This window comes from Liolophura sinensis, chromosome 6 (assembly GCF_032854445.1).
Source record: "Liolophura sinensis isolate JHLJ2023 chromosome 6, CUHK_Ljap_v2, whole genome shotgun sequence".
NCBI lineage: Eukaryota > Metazoa > Mollusca > Polyplacophora > Chitonida > Chitonidae > Liolophura > Liolophura sinensis.
The window spans coordinates 32,697,898-32,718,835 of record NC_088300.1 but is presented as its reverse complement, the minus strand read 5'-3'; the positions used below and the strand labels follow the sequence as shown (position 1 = coordinate 32,718,835).

The 20,938-nt window shown below is 38.8% G+C and overlaps 1 protein-coding gene across 1 annotated transcript; it reads right to left on the bottom strand.

The window, feature by feature from the left end:
- Nucleotides 1-740: 740 nt before the first annotated feature.
- Nucleotides 741-15,247, bottom strand: LOC135467107 (DBH-like monooxygenase protein 1). Its single transcript, XM_064744868.1, has 8 exons — nucleotides 14,921-15,247; nucleotides 5,889-6,035; nucleotides 5,381-5,554; nucleotides 4,861-4,944; nucleotides 4,020-4,196; nucleotides 2,309-2,411; nucleotides 1,512-1,678; nucleotides 741-1,064 (listed from the first exon to the last, which is right to left on the bottom strand). The coding sequence occupies exons 1-8, from the start codon at nucleotides 15,194-15,196 to the stop codon at nucleotides 741-743; spliced, it is 1,452 nt and encodes a 483-aa protein (XP_064600938.1). The 5' UTR covers nucleotides 15,197-15,247.
- Nucleotides 15,248-20,938: the final 5,691 nt, after the last annotated feature.

Sequence of the window (20,938 nt, the reverse complement as noted above, 5' to 3'; positions counted from 1 at the left end):
TTAATCGATGAGTATTTTACCCAATATTTGTGATCAGATAACATAAATCTATGTGACTTAGTGACACAAATAAATTATAGTGGTATTTCCAAACCAGAATGCAAAAGCCTTCGAATTTCCATGTACTGCTTATACTGAAGTTACTAAATGGCACGTGCGTTAAATACATGTAGATGGCTTGATGTACTGTAGGTAATATGCAACAAAATTTTGTGGAGGGAACTGAAATCAACCTGAGTGTATATGTATATATTTTTGTTGAATGATCATTCATAAAATATTATATCCATTTTTGTAGAATGAATGATTTTATTTTATAAGCCATCAAACATCTGAAGCCGGTCACTCTTGATAAATCCTGGAAATGCTCATTGAGCTAAACTTGTAGTACTTGTACCTAGAGTCAATATATATATACTCTTGACGTGCATGAATTTCTGCACCATCGTGGTGTAGCCAGACTAATGCCCCATTAATTCTGTGGGATCAGTCTTGTGATTACAAGACCGTCTGTTCAGATAGTAACGGCACAAGTTTTAGTCCGTGGGTCGATAATCTTCGGCTGGCTGATAATGAATATAAGTGAGGCCGCCGAAATTGTGCAGGTTATATGGTTGCAATGTAGTGACTTCAAAATAATATCAGGACGAAGGTGCCGTCATGTAATTCTATACGGCCCAACTGTTCTGACGGATACTTTGTTACAGTAAGTAGCCTACCTTCAGGACTGGTTAATTGCATCACCTGTACGGTGTACAGTACATCAAAAACAACAATCCTGGCAGAAAACTGGTCAAGATCACAAATGTACGTATAAAGATCGAAACGGTTCTACAATTACGTCGGTGCTCAACAATCCAGTAAAACATACTTGCCTTCCGGATAACCTTTTCCTCTGACAAAAGACGCGTTTCTTGGAAGTTGAAGTCATAATTGTTGTCCTGCGCAATTACGTCCAGCTCCTTGCCATCCCGAATATGACGTAAGCGAATTTTCCGGGCGGCCAGATGTGCGTGAAGGAAGACCGCAAAGACTTGGATTTCATCAGTCTGATTTCCCATTCCCTGGAACAAAAGTAAAATGGGTTGCCTTTAATCTCGAATTTGGTTGTACAGTAGCGCCCTCTACCCACTTGAATAATAAATACCGGCAATGATTTTTCATTTGTTGTAATTGAAATTACTGCAAGCACTTTTGAAACTAAGGTGTTACATTTAACACCCTAAATATCACCAACTCTAACATTCCAACATTAAAAAATACTTGAAACAGAGTTTGAAAATATCTGAAATTTTGATGGAGTTGGAATATGAAAATCTTTGAACAGTGTTGAAACATTAACACTTAATGAAACATCAGATACCTGTAACTCTTGAAAGTGCAGTCAACCCTCGTGATCTTTTCAGTGTTAAATGTAACACTTAAGGTTTAAAAAAAAGTGGTATTGTGAATAAAATAGATACTCAAAACACGACTGTTCAATGAGGTACAAGAGTTATCTGATAACATACCTGACTTAGACAATCGCTGGAACAAGCTCCCTCGCTAAGAAACTCTTTATGGTACGGCGGTATGACATGGCCTTCATACACGTTCATACCCATGTCCATTATAGCGGCGTCATACTGACGTAACTGTGACGTCATGATCAATCGTAGGCCGGAAGAATCACGCATGCCTGTAGACAAACACACACCTTCATTCATCAGTAGACCGAATGCACAATTTGTGTTCCAATTTCCTTTTGCTTCGATTGTGGTATTGGTATAAAAAAAAATCTATGGGCAGCGCCCTCAGATCTGGTACCGGTGCTAGACCTAGTTTCACAACGCGGCATACGATATTTTTTTATTGTACATTTGTCGAACGATATTTTGTAGGTCACTATTACTGCACCATTGTCCTGTATGTGTGACTATTGCATATGTACGACATCTTTGTGAAACTGGGCCCTGTTTGTTCGCTGATACTGATATTAATTCAAGAGTCCAAAGAAATCACGACATGAAATAATGGAATTCACGCTACAGTTTAAAGGTATACATTGGGAGCTGGACATAGCTCAGTGCGATTTCAGCCACTATAAAATCTGTACTAAAGTTCATCAGTTAACAACAAAAGTGAAAAAAAATAAATAATATAATAATAAATAATAAACAAAATAAAATCTTTTTCACAATAAATCAGCTCAGGGACAAATCCATTAATTTAGTTAGTATTATATCATGACAATTCTCATTACGCCGAAACCTTGATAATGAGTTTAGCGAAAGATAGTTTAGTCGATTCTTTGCTAAAACTGTTTTACCTGACTGTAATCTCGGATTATCGTAGTGTACCTCCAGTAAAAACATCATAGGTTCATCGCTGTCTCCAATCGGCATCCCAACATGTTCCGGAAACGAAAACACCTAGGCATGTTGAAATACAATGATTTATTGAGTCATCGCCTTTAAATGCTTAAACTGACAATCGAGTGAGAAATTCATAACACAGTATATAGGACATTGTATAGTGTCGTGATGTATCATCTAGCCGTAATTTAACCAAGCCTCATTCAAGGGAATATTTATTTATTTATTTATTTCTGAAATTTGATGTGAGTTACCCTATACTCTGTCCAAAGACACGTGGTTGTCTGATAAAAGTGACAAGTGACGTAATCTATGTTAGCACGCTCCACGCTATAGTGTCTTGATGTGTCATCTAACCGTGATATAACCAAGCCTCGTTCAAGGGAATATTTATTTATTTATTTATTTATGAAATTTGATTGAACCACGCGGTTATCTGATAAGAGTGAAAAGTGATGTAATCTATGTTTGCAAATTAACGCTCCACGCGAGAAAGATACCTGAGCAAACGAGTACAAATTTTCATTTGTCAATGTGCAGGTGTGTCTTATAATATACACATTACACACAGAGCAAGGTTGGCGGCTATAGAGGGTAGCATTTTCAATAAAATAAAAACTACGTCAGCAATATCTGGCGTCACTTATCGCCCACAATTTGACCATAGATAGTGTCCACACTTAATACTCGATCAACAAATTTGTCAAAATTTTGCCCGTATTCACGATCCCGCTTCGTTCATTCACAGTAACTTTACAACAACAGCAACATGTTACAGTTTTACAATGTCACGATGTTTTCCACTGGTCATTCTGGATTATCATTTATTTACTTATTTAGTTAGTGATTCATTTGATTGGTGTTTTACGCCGCGCTCAAGAATAGTTCATTATACGACGGCGGTCAGCATTATGGTGGGAGAAAACCGGGCAGAGCCGGGGAAAACCCATGCACGACCATCCGCAGGTTTCTGCAAGATCTCCCCACGTACGTGGATAGCTGATTAGCTATCTGTATCAGATTTGTGGCCTTTTTCAGCAGATGTTTCAGACGCAAGGCTACTGGCACCTGCATGAGGAGAGCAGATGAACAACCACAGATGAAATCAGCCAAAGGAAATTTCATAACAATCACTGGTGAATTCAGCATAGCATTCATCAACTGAATTAAACTTACTTAGATTTGGTGGAGGAGACAAATGAATGCGAAATTTCAGCTCAATACATGGAGTACTTTTTGAGATACCGCCCTTAACATTTACCTTAACACTGATTCTAATATACAATACATTAAGTCGTGAATTTCGTAATTTACCGTAATTAATATGCACACAGGGCATCAGCGATAGAACACCTCAACCCACCACCCCGGCCCCTCGTGTTATTGTGCTTTACATGTATGGCAAGCTGAGGTCAATACATGCAGTACCACCCCTACCATTTTGTTTAACATCGCTTTCCTTTTTACTGGACGCCAACACCGACGATCGAGGTATGATATAAGTCACGTCTATACTATGTACAGGAGAGCTAAAAAGGAATCATAACCGTGTAATGATCTACCTAAATATTTGGTCGTATCGATACAATATACCACATTAGAATTTGGAATTAAAATAAATCATGACGGAAACAGTATTAAAAGAAACCATCCAACTTGACTTACCCCTCCGCCAATGGCCCACGCAAAGTAGGCTGATGCGCAAGTCCACCACTCTGGGGGCATGTTTGGATGGCGACACTCGTGGGTCACCCCGATACTGGCACTGGAGTTGTACGTGCAGATTTGCAAGACGATGTGATGCACTTCCGCCTCACGACCAGGCTGAACCACGGGCTCCACCTGCGGACCAGAAGTACCGGGGTGAGACAAATGGATTGTTCGTTTGCTTATATATGGTTTATTTATTTTTGCTTATTTAACGTCGCTTTCAGTAATGTTCTGATCATATCACAAGGGTGTGTCCTTGTAGTAAAAGGCCGGAACCAATGTCAGAACATTTGCAGTGGCGTCGCACTGGAACGCAATGCCAAAGACACCAGACACAACGCCCACCCGGTTACAATACACTATATGCCACGATATGGCTTCTTCAATAATACCAAAGTAAAGTTATGTTTTAATCATTCTTTTATATCATACTTACACCGGATCGATCAGTTCCAAAACGAGATAGTGCTGATGTAAACAATTTTATATTCTTAGGGAAAACTTCGGTCGGGATTGAACCCACGGCATACCGCTTACAATTCAGACGCGTGTTAAAATGAATTAAAAATAGACACTTTAGGAAGTGTTAGATGCTACTGGGTCGTTGGTAGTCGGCTAGCGATAAATGCCCTTATTGTCAGCTTTGTGAAGAAACATTTTTTTAAGATCTTGAAGTCTTATATTGAAAATATAAATTATTAATATGTTTATTATTATTCGCCTGCACTAAAAAATCTTTGCCTCACAATATTGTAGACATTTATGTTTTGTAAATGTCAAATGGAGCGTTTGTTACCTGTATGACATGGTGTTTACCACTCAGTTCAGGGATCCTGAAGGAGGTGCACATGTAGGTGGTGTCCTTGTCTGGGATGAGAACCTAAACAGAAAAGCGGAACGATACGATAGTGTGCGATCTTGATGCAAAATAGTCTACCTCTTAGGACTCACAGTAATCCATCATGCGTTTCTCACTCTAAACTACTTTGTCGTCTTCACAAAAAACATTCAGAGTTAATTACGCACTGAGAAAAAAAATTATGTACAAATTTATTTTTACATTTCCAAAAAATATTCAGTTTGTGTATAAAGGGAGGTGTAATTTTCAGTGTAAACATCTAAGGATCAATCTGCAGCTGGAATTTGCACAGTGTGTAGTGCCCAAACTAATCCGGAACCAGCTCTTATTCTATCCACCCATCCTCTTAAGGAGACCGTAAGACATAAAACAAACTTTAAGTACCTAGTTTTGGCTAGACTTGTTTTCCCGCCATCTTTGAACAGTTTGTGTCGATTTTGTGCCATTTTGTACTCACATTCGAGTTGACCAGATCCAGAGTGACGGTATCAGTGGGTAATGGTGGCAAATCCTGGTTGTAGGTCAGCAGATACATACTCCTCGTCCCTCTGTTCTGCAAATGGTATGATATGTGTCCATCCGGACCAGGCTGAGAGTCGCTGTAAGCCCAGATAACACGGATCGTGTCATTCTGAAATGTTCCAAATTGATTTTATGAAGGTCATTGGAATTCCGTTTGGTAAATCTCAATGAAACAGATCTAACAGACTTTCTATACCTCCTCCCATACTTTTGATCCATAAAGCTCGTTCACGAAATAAAAATCGTCATTAAATTTTAAATTAAATATTTAGTAGTTGATTTATGACCAACATATTTTAAATGCGTTTTAAAAGTAGAAAGCTTCCTGATTACCCTTCTATCATTTACATTATATTCTCATATTGATACGTTACCGTAATTTATTTTAGAAAATGTAAAAATTTTATTTCAGTATTTGCGCAATACAAATGTCTATATCTTACGTTGATACTGAAGTCATCCTTTGAGCAGAGATTGAGCCGCCGACTGAACCTGAGTATTGTGTGTGTACCGTTTTGAGAGCCGCTCAACAGCTTGTAGTCAGAGATCAGGTCAACGACAGGCTCAAAGCGTCCGGGGGCAAAGCGATCCTGAAAAAATACTGAGCACTTAAACCGTTGATTTGTTTTTCAAATCACTTATTTCACAATGACAAAATTTAATGGGAGAAAGAAATTAAACTGGATGGATCCAAACATCCACTGGCCAGAGGCACAATGAGGACTTTCAGCGAAACATTAATTTAAGAATACCAAATAAATGAATCTTAAACAGTGCGTACGTGTCACTACAATGATAAAAACGCCTCGTCTTAGACGTAAAACGTCACCAAATAAATGCGCACATCTGTCCCGCATGCCAGTATCACTGTGTGTAAATAGCGTGTTTCACATGGTATGCATTCCTTTGTTTAGGACACCTTATGCCTCTAGAATACTTAAACATTTTAAATATAGGCAAAACGTCACACGTTTACCCACAGAACTCGTCAACATCAGGTATTCTACCATGAAACAGGTGCACGTTTCCAGACTTTTTCTCAGAATCTAGTTTAATCACAATGTGTGTCAGCAATTAAATCTCCCTTTGTTTTATACTAAACACAGTCCAGTACATGTTTGCTGGGACTAATATATACCTCTTACTAACGCTGTTATATTGGTCCCAGATGTTTGCTGGGACTAATATATACCTCTTACTAATGCTGTTATATTGGTCCCAGATGTTTGCTGGGACTAATATATACCTATTACTAACGCTGTTATATTGGTCCCAGATGTTTGCTGGGACTAATATATACCTCTTACTAATGCTGTTATATTGGTCCCAGATGTTTGGTGAGACTAATATATACCTCTTACTAACGCTATTATATTAGTCCCAGATGTTTGCTGGGACTAATATATACCTATTACTAACGCTGGTATATTGGTCTAAGATGTTTGCTGGGACTAATATATACCTCTTACTAATGTTGTTATATTGGTCCCAGATGTTTGCTGGGACTATTATATACCTATTACTAATGCTGTTATATTAGTCCCAGATGTTTGCCACAAAAGATATATGTAGGCCTACGAGCGTGCCTTAAAGGGATACAGAACCGATTCTGACTGGCTGATGTGAGAGATAGGCAAGTCCAGGCTATGCCTTGCGCAAGCCTCTAAAGTTCAGAAATGGTGCTTTTATTCAAGCGTGACCAAGGAATCTCTATATCCACTGTCAGCTGATAAGCGTCGATTCTGTCTAGCTGGCTCTAGATATGTATAAGTCTTCCTCAACATGTGGTTAAGTGTGCCTCAAAATATGGATAGCCTATAAATCTGCTTCCAGCACTAAGTATTAAGTTTATGACATATTATAGAGGGAATCCTGATTAGAACAAAGGCCCAGTATGTGGAAAGTGGCAGATCGTGAACAACTAAGCAAATACTGCCTTTCATTGGAAAAAAAAGAAATTATAAAAATTAACTTATTCTCAAGGTTAAACTTGAGAATGCATGGAAATGAAATATTTAACACATCATAATTTTCCAAAAACATGCTGCAAAAAGCCGTGTCCGATGCACATTACAAAGTAACCTATACTAAAGCTACATTAGATAACTAATCAGGAGTGAGTTTGTGGGAACGGATATCAATTTTGGAATAAGTCTGTCTCAAGATACAAGTATGACAGATGTTTATATGGAAAAACTTATTCCATTTTGCTATCGATAACTCAATAATAATTTAAGTACAACTGATCGGTGAGCTCAACAATGGTTGGTTAACTTTAACGCACAAAAAAGCGAACTCCCTCCTTGCCTCCGGACGTTCGCCGCTTACCTATGAATTCAGGGGATCAAGCATTGAGTTGCGCATAACCCATAAACATCTAGGTGTCATAATAAATAACCAGGGAACATGGAACAATCACATCGACCAGTTACTTACCGCTGCACAAAAGAAATTCACCTTTTTTTGTTTTTCGAGGACGTATATATTGGAGTGAAATGTCTTGATATTATTACAGAGGTTGCGTAGGTCCCAGCACAGAATACCAGTATGCAGATGTTGTGTAGGATAACTTGATAGAATCTGATGTAAACCGACTGGAGTGAGTGAGTGAGTGCTTGAGGTTTAACGTCGTACTTAACAATTTTTCAGTCATATGACGACGAAGGAAACCCTAGAGTGCATGCAATGTGACGGATTTCCACAGCTCTTTTATCTAGTGCTGCTTCACTGAGACGACTTACCAAATGCATGAAAGCCGGCAGCGCCCGAGCCATTATACTGATACGGGTCAACCAGTCGTTGCACAATCCGTTTCATGCTGAACGCCAAGCGCCAAGCTTTTAAAGTCTTAACTCTTGACTCGATCCAAGAGTGATCTTGGATCTACCTCTCCCGAAGCCGTAAACCGACTGCCAAAAATTCAGAAATTGCTGTTCGAATAATAACCGACCTAACTTCAGGTATACATGTACAGCGTTTTTATAAGAAGAATCTGGACTACTGCAGCTTCATATGCGTCGCGAGATACATCACCTTTCTACATTCCATAAAATAGTAAACAATCAATTTCCCTGCCTCTCTCGTCATATTCCCAAACAAGGCAAAAGTACAACCCATATCCCAGCAGGAATCCTCTTCAGTTAACAACCTTCTTTTTTGTAGAACAGAGTTATTCAAAAAGACATTGAATAAGTTATACCTAATGACATAAAGTCAATTTAAAGTTACAAATATCTTTAGTTGTAATATTAAAAATTTCAGCCCCCAAAATGGTACTGTGTTGGAGAAAGACGTTGAAATATAGTCTTATGCCAACTGCGAAATGGGTGTAGTTCACTGAACACATCTTAAATTCCGCTGCATGACAATGTGGCAGTTTTGATGAGTCAGCTGATCACTTTTTGATGTACTATCCATTGTTTATTGACCATAGGAAGGTCATGATGGTTACAATCAAAGTTTCTGGATACGATGAAGAGATTAACACTTGATTGTTATTATTATATGCACAACATGATGTCAGTTTAAAACTTAACGAGGTCATTGTTTTGAGTGTTTGCAAAATGATTAAAGACACTAAACGCTTTGTGTAATTCAGTCAGTTCACTATATAGATTTCTTCCCATTAGTTAAGTTTATGTTATTGTAATCCAGTTGCCTCCACCTATGTAAGCGGAGCAATACTGTAAGTATTCTGCTTACTTTTGTTGCTGTGGGCGACTCGATTTTGCCTAAGAACTAGTCCTGCAGTCTTCTGTGTTCGGAGAATTGCCGTCGGAAACCACCGAAGTGCAGTTCGTACATTTCCGGTAGAACTCTTCTTCCCTGAAGGTAGCGAACAGTACAGTTCGTTTTCCGCTTGACGATCGGGAAACCGGAATGTTGGACGTAGGTTCCGATTCTCAATGGCTGAGACGCAACACACACCCAGCATAAATTACAGGTGTTAAAGATGGAGGACGCGATGGACTCAGCGACTTATGCCAGCTTTGCCGTTTTCAGGCTATACGTGTATGGCGAGGAAAAATGGCAAAATTATGCAGCAGGCACCACCAGATAGAAAAAATGTGCTCTTTTCAGCCTACAGTGTCATGTTTTTAAGTTTTCTTCTCCTTTAAGCGTTTATTTTGGCGTTTAATTTCAATTTGAACTTCACTTCACTTCACTTCACTTTGTATGAAGTGTCTAGACTTGGAAATTTCTGATACAATGTTTTATAACATAGACTGGCGTCATGCACGGCCCTCAGAGATACTGACATTCAATGACGGCTATGCGGAATTCTACAAATCCTATACAAATCAGCGGGTTTATCCCATTTTCATTGGACTATATAAGGAAATGCAACAAATCGCACCCCCTGAAAGTGGCTTCAGTGTGATATCTTTGAAGCTATTGACTATCAACTTTTATCTGAATCTGAGCATTCTCAATTATTTACATTTGTAAGAAGTCTGTCCTTTCATTAGAATGGATCGAGTTATGCCCCCCTCAAAGTCTGATTCATTTGCAATGCGATCCGAGATTTGTTGAAGGTGGAGAAAATATGCAAATTACATAAAGTTCACAGGAAAGAGTGCGAAATGTTAGTGGTAAGTGTGTGCTTCAGTATTTTTTCGATTTTTCTTAAAAGAGATAAACACCTATAGACACATCATACATAATTTATGTATGATGAGTATATGGGACCATCCCTTGGTATATTTTGTCTTTGTGTAATAATTTTATGAATGATGACGTAGCACATGTTTAATAAATATATTTGCACTAGAATTTGACCTTTTCAGCTAACTCATGTGTTCAGTCTGGAGTTTGATCATGTTCTTGTTATTAATGTATTGGTAAATGTTATCAAAATTCAGATTAAATACATGTGTTCGGATATAAACACCAAATTAATATTCAAATAAATTTATTAGACATGCATCACATCCTTATTTACAACAATATTATACATGATATATAGCAAGATGCAAAGAGCATCTGAGAAGTGGGTGATCGACTAACGATTGCATCAACCTCAGCTTTACAACACCAGCGGATCCACTTACTAATAAAAGGAAAGGGAATTTACCGGGTAAATTTTTTGTCAGTGTAACGGTTCACCAAGCAGCGAATAAACAACCGCGGGAATAATGCTCAACTTTGGGCTTGCTTAAGCAGATTCTGATCAATAAGTTCAGTCAGTGTAAAGATTGCTCGGTGGACTGTTTGACAATATACATGTAGGCCTACTTGCCATAAAATGCCGCAAATCCTACGTTAAATTCACAGTTAAAAGTACTAACCGCCAGCATATTAAAGCCAAGTAAACTCAGGCCAGGATGACTCATGCCAGTGGGCAGAAAATAATGAAACAACCAGAGTGCATTAGATCAGAATGTGACTCAGTTCAAAGAAAAAAGAAGCAGCCCTCAGTAAAAAGTGCTCCCTTTTACTCTCTCTTCCATATACACACTTTTCAAATTAATAACTTTCCCATGGACAGTTAAAACTCGATAATTAGTGTAGTGCCCTGAGTAATCCTCAGTGGTAGCGGTATAGCTAACGATTATGACAGACTTTCATTATTAGTGTAGTGCCCTGAGTAATCCTCAGTGGTAGCGGTATAGCTAACGATTATGACAGACTTTCATTATTAGTGTAGTGCCCTGAGTAATCCTCAGTGGTAGCGGTATAGCTAACGATTATGACAGACTTTCATTATTAGTGTAGTGTCCTGAGTAATCCTCAGTGGTAGCGGTATAGCTAACGATTATCACGTACTTTCATTATTAGTGTAGTGCCCTGAGTAATCCTCAGTGGTAGGGGTATAGCTAACGATTACGACAAACTTTCATTATTAGTGTAGTGCCCTGAGTAATCCTCAATGGTAGGGGTATAGCTAACGATTACGACAAACTTTCATTATTAGTGTACTGCTCTGATTAATCCTCAGTGGCAGCGGTATAGCTAACGATTACACAAACTTTCATTATTAGTGTAGTGCCCTGAGTAATCCTCAGTGGTAGGGGTATAGCTAACGATTACGACAAACTTTCATTATTAGTGTAGTGCCCTGATTAATTCTCAGTGGTAGCGGTATAGCTAACGATTACGACAAACTTTCATTATTAGTGTACTGCCCTGAGTAATCCTCGGTGGTAGCGGTATAGCTAACGATTACACAAACTTTCATTATTAGTGTAGTGCCCTGAGTAATCCTCAGTGGTAGCGGTATAGCTAACGTTTACGACAAACTTTCATTATTAGTGTACTGCCCTGAGTAATCCTCAGTGGTAGGAGTATAGCTGACGATTACGACAAACTTTCATTATTAGTGTAGTGCCCTGAGTTATCCTCAGTGGTAGCGGTATAGCTAACGATTACACAAACTTTCATTATTAGTGTAGTGCCCTGAGTAATCCTCAGTGGTAGGGGTATAGCTGACGATTATGACAGACTTTCATTATTAGTGTAGTGCCCTGAGTAATCCTCAGTGGTAGGGGTATAGCTAACGATTACGACAAACTTTCATTATTAGTGTAGTGCTCGGTGTACTGTTTGACAATATACTTGCCATAAAATGCCGCAAATCCCACGTTAAATTCACAGTTAAAAGTACTAACCGCCAGCATATTAAAGCCAAGTAAACTCAGGCCAGGATGACTCATGCCAGTGGGCAGAAAATAATGAAACAACCAGAGTGCATTAGATCAGAATATGACCCAGTTTAAAGAGAAAAGAAGCAGCCCTCAATAAAAAGTGCTCCCTTTTACTCGCTCTTCCACATACACACTTTTCAAATTAATAACTTTCCCATGGACAGTTAAAACTCGATAATTAGTGTAGTGTCCTGAGTAATCCTCAGTGGTAGCGGTATAGCTAACGATTATGACAGACTTTCATTATTAGTGTAGTGCCCTGAGTAATCCTCAATGGTAAGGGTATAGTTAACGATTACGACAAACTTTCATTATTAGTGTAGTGCCCTGAGTAATCCTCAGTGGTAGCGGTATAGCTAACGATTACACAAACTTTCATTATTAGTGTAGTGCCCTGAGTAATCCTCAGTGGTAGGGGTATAGCTAACGATTACGACAAACTTTCATTATTAGTGTAGTGCCCTGATTAATTCTCAGTGGTAGCGGTATAGCTAACGATTACGACAAACTTTCATTATTAGTGTACTGCCCTGAGTAATCCTCGGTGGTAGCGGTATAGCTAACGATTACACAAACTTTCATTATTAGTGTAGTGCCCTGAGTAATCCTCAGTGGTAGCGGTATAGCTAACGTTTACGACAAACTTTCATTATTAGTGTACTGCCCTGAGTAATCCTCAGTGGTAGGGGTATAGCTGACGATTACGACAAACTTTCATTATTAGTGTAGTGCCCTGAGTTATCCTCAGTGGTAGCGGTATAGCTAACGATTACACAAACTTTCATTATTAGTGTAGTGCCCTGAGTAATCCTCAGTGGTAGGGGTATAGCTAACGATTACGACAAACTTTCATTATTAGTGTAGTGCTCGGTGTACTGTTTGACAATATACTTGCCATAAAATGCCGCAAATCCCACGTTAAATTCACAGTTAAAAGTACTAACCGCCAGCATATTAAAGCCAAGTAAACTCAGGCCAGGATGACTCATGCCAGTGGGCAGAAAATAATGAAACAACCAGAGTGCATTAGATCAGAATATGACCCAGTTTAAAGAGAAAAGAAGCAGCCCTCAATAAAAAGTGCTCCCTTTTACTCGCTCTTCCATATACACACTTTTCAAATTAATAACTTTCCCATGGACAGTTAAAACTCGATAATTAGTGTAGTGTCCTGAGTAATCCTCAGTGGTAGCGGTATAGCTAACGATTATGACAGACTTTCATTATTAGTGTAGTGCCCTGAGTAATCCTCAGTGGTAGCGGTATAGCTAACGATTATGACAGACTTTCATTATTAGTGTAGTGCCCTGAGTAATCCTCAGTGGTAGCGGTATAGCTAACGATTATGACAGACTTTCATTATTAGTGTAGTGTCCTGAGTAATCCTCAGTGGTAGCGGTATAGCTAACGATTATCACGTACTTTCATTATTAGTGTAGTGCCCTGAGTAATCCTCAGTGGTAGGGGTATAGCTAACGATTACGACAAACTTTCATTATTAGTGTAGTGCCCTGAGTAATCCTCAATGGTAGGGGTATAGCTAACGATTACGACAAACTTTCATTATTAGTGTACTGCTCTGATTAATCCTCAGTGGCAGCGGTATAGCTAACGATTACACAAACTTTCATTATTAGTGTAGTGCCCTGATTAATTCTCAGTGGTAGCGGTATAGCTAACGATTATAACGTACTTTCATTATTAGTGTAGTGCCCTGAGTAATCCTCAGTGGTAGCGGTATAGCTGACGATTATGACAGACTTTCATTATTAGTGCAGTGCCCTGAGTAATCCTCAATGGTAGGGGTATAGTTAACGATTACGACAAACTTTCATTATTAGTGTAGTGCCCTGAGTAATCCTCAGTGGTAGGGGTATAGCTAACGATTACGACAAACTTTCATTATTAGTGTACTGCCCTGATTAATCCTCAGTGGCAGCGGTATAGCTAACGATTACACAAACTTTCATTATTAGTGTAGTGCCCTGATTAATTCTCAGTGGTAGCGGTATAGCTAACGATTATAACGTACTTTCATTATTAGTGTAGTGCCCTGAGTAATCCTCAGTGGTAGCGGTATAGCTGACGATTATGACAGACTTTCATTATTAGTGCAGTGCCCTGAGTAATCCTCAATGGTAGGGGTATAGTTAACGATTACGACAAACTTTCATTATTAGTGTAGTGCCCTGAGTAATCCTCAGTGGTAGGGGTATAGCTAACGATTACGACAAACTTTCATTATTAGTGTAGTGCCCTGAGTAATCCTCAGTGGTAGGGGTATAGCTGACGATTACGATAAAACTTTCATTATCTTTTACTATTATCCACACTTATAACCTCACATTAAGAATTCAATTCATAATCGGAACTATTTCTTCTTGAATGAATTTTTCTGTCAGTAATGGGTCCATTTTCTTTCCGGAAAGGTTGAAAACTAAATGATTTTGTCAGTCTGAGTGTACGGCTTTGTGATCCTCTAAACTCGTGTGCACGGGAAGGATAAGTTAGACCTCCTTGTGTTTGTTCACTATAGGCGTCCTATAACTGATCTCATACGGTATCCGCCATATATTGTCGATGTGGGCCAAATCCTCACCATATCTGTACTGGACCTCTGATTTATACAACGCTATCGTGCTATTATGCTATTTGGTTTTGGATTTATGGACACTGTAGACGGCTATTGTCTCCCAATTTAAATAAGTATAACTGTTCCGTTTATACGCCCATCGGCCCATGTGCTGAAGATATCAATTATAATAATACTTTTTGCGTTCATCTGCCTGTCATCTGACTAACGTTATAACCATTGATCATTGTCAGGTTACCTGTAAATTGGCTTTTCCTGTGGTGTCCTCCACCCAGCCGATCGCCATATCCGAGCCGGTCATGTCCCCATTGGGAGAGAACCCCAAACCTACATACCCCAGAGTCATCACCTGAACCTCAAAGATGATTTCATGGTGGTCAAAGTTCCAAAACAGGTGGAATTTTTCTTCTGGATCCAACACCACATGATGAGGGAAGGAGTCGGACTTTCCACCCAAACTGTGTGCACATACAGAATAAACGACACAGAGCATAAAAATTCCCAGAGAAAACATCGTAAATATACGTCTACGTCTTTACTGTCCCGGTTTTTGACTGCACCTTAGCCGTTCTTTTGTATGTGCAGAACACCAAATCTAGCCGTTATTTATATACCTATTCACGCCCGGGTGAAGACAGGGTTCCCCGGGGATCACGTGCGCGGACATACCTTGTGTAAGTGAGCAACGGAATAGTCGTTGTACATGAGTGCATGCTTCACAGTCACGTTACCTTTTGCCATCAGATTGCACAACTTACTCATAACCCGACTGGATGTGTTACAGGGGTTGTTTAGCTACCAGGATAACTGACGTTCTAGAACCACTAACTATACGGATAATAAATGTGTATAAACAGTGTAGAAAACAGCACCAAACGTGGAAATATATACATAAAACTATAAAAGTAAAGAGGAGATGAAAGGTCAAAAAATGCATTAAAACATATATGGACATACATTTATTTCGATAATAATTTCTGTATTGTTAGCTATATGCATGACTTTAAATAAACTATGCGGAATGTGTCGGTTCTGTTGAGAGCTTGAATGTCCTTGTTTTGGTACCCATAACGGCTATTATCCTCTTGTTCATATCACCCAAATATGGCCGGTAGATGGCGCCAGGTGCAAATCCTTTAGACTTAGTTATTAACCCGGAGCTTGGGACCAGATATTCATCATGTTGAATTGCAGCTCCACGTTGGATATATGAGCAGTTTCAATCAAAGCGCAGCTGAGGTACATATTTTGATTGTCTACCAATTATAGACTGGTGCACGATTTGAATAATGATTTTACTCATTCGCCCTCTAACACATTTCTTGCGTCTTTTCAACATCATTTAAAAACTGTTGACTGTACTCTTTGCATGATCCCGTCCTAATTTTTGGACTGATATGAGTTTGGAAACGATTTGATTGATTTATTGGAGTGTTGTTTATTGAGCGCCATCCTCAAGAATTTTTTTCTTAATACGATATACACCAGTTTTATGGGTGACTTAGTGCCTGGGGTATATCACGGACATGTGGTTGTCATATATATATTGATGTAGAGTTCGTGCCTGTTTGTAGTGAAGTATCCCTGACGTGTTGTGTGTTCATAGAAACCAGTTCTAGGCAGGTTAGAAAAAATAACATCGTTTAAAACTCTTTTAAAGAGTAAGTTTTATGTTCTGCACATACACACACTGGATTCTGCTGTACACAACCGGACACACACACTGGATTCTGCTGTACGCAATCATATACACACACTGGATTCTGCTGTACGCAATCATATACACACACTGGATTTTGCTGTACACGATCATATACAGACTCTGGAGTCTGCTGTACACAACCATACACACACTGGATTCTGCTGTACACAATCATGTACACACTCTGGGTTCTGCTGTACACAAGCATATACACACACTGGAGTGTGTTGTACACAAGCATATACACACACTGGAGTCTGTTGTACATAATCATATAAACACACTCAAGTCTGCTGTACACAATCCTATACATACACTGAGGTGTGTTGTACACAATCATATACACACACTGCCAGTTGTATACACACACAAAATCTCCCCCATATCCCCACATTGGATTGCCTAATTGGCCTCGTCTGCGTGTGTCTGGGCGCGTGTGTGCACGTGTAAATGGATATAAGCACCTGTTAGCTGTATTCGAATCCATTCGAAGTGTGTAATCAGTGCAGTGTTCTCGTGTCAGCTGATGCGAATTTGCATGTGCAAAAAGAGCACAAAGTGCGCTTCATTTAAGTAACGTTCTTGTTGCACACCGTTCCATCAGCGCAAGTACAGAAATTCAAATACACCCGTTGACAGCAGTGTGGAGACATTTCGTTTTCTCACGCCAGAGTTATGAAATTCGGTCAGAAAAAAAAGAAAATTTCTTTACCCTTCACAGTTCAGTGATCTTAAATTGGTCAGGCGTACAAAGGTGACCCATTTGTGGTCTTCTTCGCAGTGTACAGGTTTACCTATACACAGAACACTGTGTCCAATCATTGAATAATGAGTGTTTTCCTTTATTTTTATTTCGCAAGAGTACCCTAGTTATTCTAATTTTGAGACACCTGGTCTGCTCTTTTTAGCCAGTATACATGTAACTGTAACAGGAATATTTAGTTTCTTTTTTCTTTCAGGGTTAATCCATCCAATGAACAACATATTCATATCTCTACTTTTCCAAAAAGACTGAGAGAGAAGTGTGATTTTTTGCTTCAGCACTGCAATTATCTGTCCTAAAAATTAGAGAAATTAAGGTATTCTCAACACGCTGACGACACCCGCACTTCGGTTCACCCGCACCTAATCTCTTCTTCTTTCACGTCGTCCAGTTTGTAATTGCATCTTTCTGAGGATATATGTTACGCCACACAGTGGGCCACCAGAGTTTGACTCCTTAGGTATATTTTATATAGGATCTTAGTTTATCTGAAGAAAAAAAAGTGCATGCAATTACAAAATACAAAAGGGAAAATAGAACTATATAAGCACTACTGTAGGTATACTGATATACACATGCATATTAAGCGTGACGTACTTCAGCCCCTCACTAAACAACACTGCGCCACATACATGAAAGTTGCACAAAGATTTAATTTGTTTATGTGAATAGAGCTTTAGCATCACATACTTTATTTCATATTCCTTACAACTCTCACGTGCTGCTCACTACCTTCGCTGTACATCACTGCCACCACTAGCAAAATTTGTACAGAATCTTGATGAACGCCGAGGTTACTTGGGTGACTGAGGCCAGAGTAAACTGTTATTAAAATTGGTGTACTCTATTCCATCAGATTATCCTCTCATTGCAGCAGATTATTATATTAAATGTAACACTCATATTCTATTAACTTCAACTAATTATTTTAATTAGACTAACATGATATTACTTTAAATCTAAGACAGCATTATGTCATAATGACGAAATACATTCTAGCATCACTCAGACAACAAACTCTCTGTTAAAGCTAACAGATTATTTTTTGAGTGCAGCAAAACAAATGGTACATGGTTTGTTCAGCCTCAGCGCTGTGAGGCTGGAAATCCACCCATTGAAACGGTAATAATAGAAAAACAAATTTATATGGACAAATAAGCACTTTAAAGTGTAATCGTTACTATATAGAATTTTAAAACAAGTCGAGAGTATACATTGGCTACATATAGTGTGGTGTTACTACGATCTTCCTGTAATCGATCGGAACCATCTTCAGAGTATACAGATCATAATCTTTCAAATAACTCCCACGATCGATACGTATACGTTGATGAAAACTAACAGAGACAGCCACATGGGTGCCCCTTGCCGTAGACCCCCTCTGCAGATAACACAAGTTTCCCTGACTGTTCCTCAGTCCTGTTTGAGTGCACCTTCCTTCAGACATTTTGAAGTCCCTACAGTACAGTTATACATCCTTATATTTGCTTTTCTTGAAATAGTGCGAGTTCTGCCACTCTGCATGCACAAATGGCGCTTATCGTGTGTCTCCTCAACCTGCGGATGGTCGTGAGTTTCCCTGGGCTCTGCCCGGTTTCCTCCCACCATATCACTGGCCGCCGTCATACAAATGAAATACTCTTGAGTACGCCGTAAAACATCAATCAAATAAATAAACAAATAGAGTGTGTCAGACCTTATACAGACCTCCACAAAGATGGGCACTACAATGGTATTCCTTGCATAGGTTGAGCAACCAACCTTATCACAAATATATCTAGTGACGTTGTCTTTCAAGTGTTTACTATATAAAAGGTGGGTGTCGCATGGAAAACTGCAGCTAATTGCCTCCTGTAATGCTTTACCTTCATCACCGTCAATCTTATATCTTATAGATCCCGATATTTCAAATGCGCTGCGCGAAAAGCGAAACCATGCATACCACATCGGCCACACCTTGTTTTGATCGCCGTTTGTTGCTCAAATTATTTTAGTTTTATTATTTATATTTCACTATTTACCTATCAATTTATCTGGTTATTTATTGTATACATATGTTCCTGAGATTTTGGCTGCCATACGAACATTACAAGCGCAGGTTAGACTTCATCGGTGATACTTTGATTCTGAGGGCCGATCAGGTGTATACCAAATGCGTTTCGCGAGAATGAAAGAACACGGAAACAAACAATCAATTTATACCATTGGTCTGATTAATCTATTATTCATTATTTTTCTATCTATTTTATTTATCTATTTATTTTATTTATCTATCTATTTGCCTATATGTCTACTTTTATATTTACACAAATATGTGTATTTGAATACGCGTAGGAGAGCGCATGTATGCATGCGTTTGTCGGAGGGAGAGGTTGCGTCCATGTGTGTTTATCTCCGCATAAATTAAACAATAATTTCAAAAACAAAAAAGAAATGCTTCGCCATTGAAAAATACTACATCTTTTTGTATCATATGTTTAAGGAAACTGCATGCAATGTGAAACGGATTGTCTTCGGCACCAGAGGAAAACATGAAGAAAGGCGATGTGGAAACCAAAACCAATAAATTCAAGAACCCGCCTGACAGAAGAAGCAGGAGAAGCCTAGATTCGAAGTAATCAATTCCTAACCTGGGCTCTATTGACTTGGGTCACACCCAGGCTATACCTGGACACTGACGAGAACACTTGTCAAACTGTAACACACATACATAAATACGCAATTCCCAGTAAGAAAACTGTTGTCTAGAATTCATTTTACTTGAAAATTTTCGGATGGACATTTTGGATATTTTGAAGAAAAAGGCAGGCATGCATTTGACTCAAAAGTTAAAATTAAATTCAGAAATCTAGATTTTCCAGATAGACAATACTTAAATGTAATATAACACATTGGTGCCAATAACGTGTGCACAGTTTGCAAAGTGTAGAATTGAGCCAACTGATCTGATGCTTACAACTGGGGTCACGTACTTTGCACAAGGTTTAGCCCGGACACGTACAAAACGCACTTAACATTGCTATTTTTACGCGACCAAAACAGCTTACATTCATATTTTTGGGCCTTTCCTGTTAACAGCATGTATGGTTTATAGTCTTTTTAATGAGCTTGTCAAACATTGCATTTTCACTAAAGTGGCTATATTGTTATTTCATGTGAATTCTGGACATAGAGGAATTATGTTCAAAACGTCGGGACCATTTGGTATTATTTTCAAGCAAATAAGAGGGATTTTTTTTTTCGCGGATATGTTGCCCCCCACTGCCCGATGCGCCAATGGAATGGATGATGGCGAGAATGCGGCGTAATCTGAGCGTGGTAATCACAAGTGTACTGACCTGCGCATTGGCTGCTTTGGGGTTTCATGGATTCCCGCCACCAACGTTTACCAGTGGCTGGCTACCGATATTGTCTGGACGAATTCTTACCAAGAAGTTAGTCACTAGCTAGAGAAAATTCCCATCATGGTCATGGTTGGTTTCATGAAAGAGTATTTAGGTATTTAAATTCTGTGTGAAGTTAAACTGATGTTGTTGAAACAATATATATTAAGGAGTTTGAAATCTGCATATTCTACTGTTCCGTAAGTGATGTAGTTGAAACCATATATGTTAAGGAGTTTGAAATATGCATTCTCTTCAGTTTCTTAAGTGATATACTTAAAACCCAGTCTAGCGTACCAGGCAATCCTTTCACAAGACGTAGCAAATCTTTTGTATGATCATCTGCCTAAAGGTAACGTTTGTTATAGGAAGAATTCACACAAAATAATTTATTTAGAGCGAGTCGGT

What these genes read in the sequence shown, in the direction of transcription:
- LOC135467107 (XM_064744868.1), bottom strand. Translation starts at nt 15,196, where the DNA reads ATGTTTTCTCTGGGAATTTTTATGCTCTGTGTCGTTTATTCTGTATGT. An exon ending in TGGATCTGGTCAACTCGAAT is followed by an intron (nt 4,945 to 5,380) that starts GTGAGTACAAAA and finishes TTTTCTGTTTAG; the next exon opens with GTTCTCATCCCAGACAAGGA. An exon ending in CCAGCGATTGTCTAAGTCAG is followed by an intron (nt 1,065 to 1,511) that starts GTATGTTATCAG and finishes CTTTTGTTCCAG; the next exon opens with GGAATGGGAAATCAGACTGA.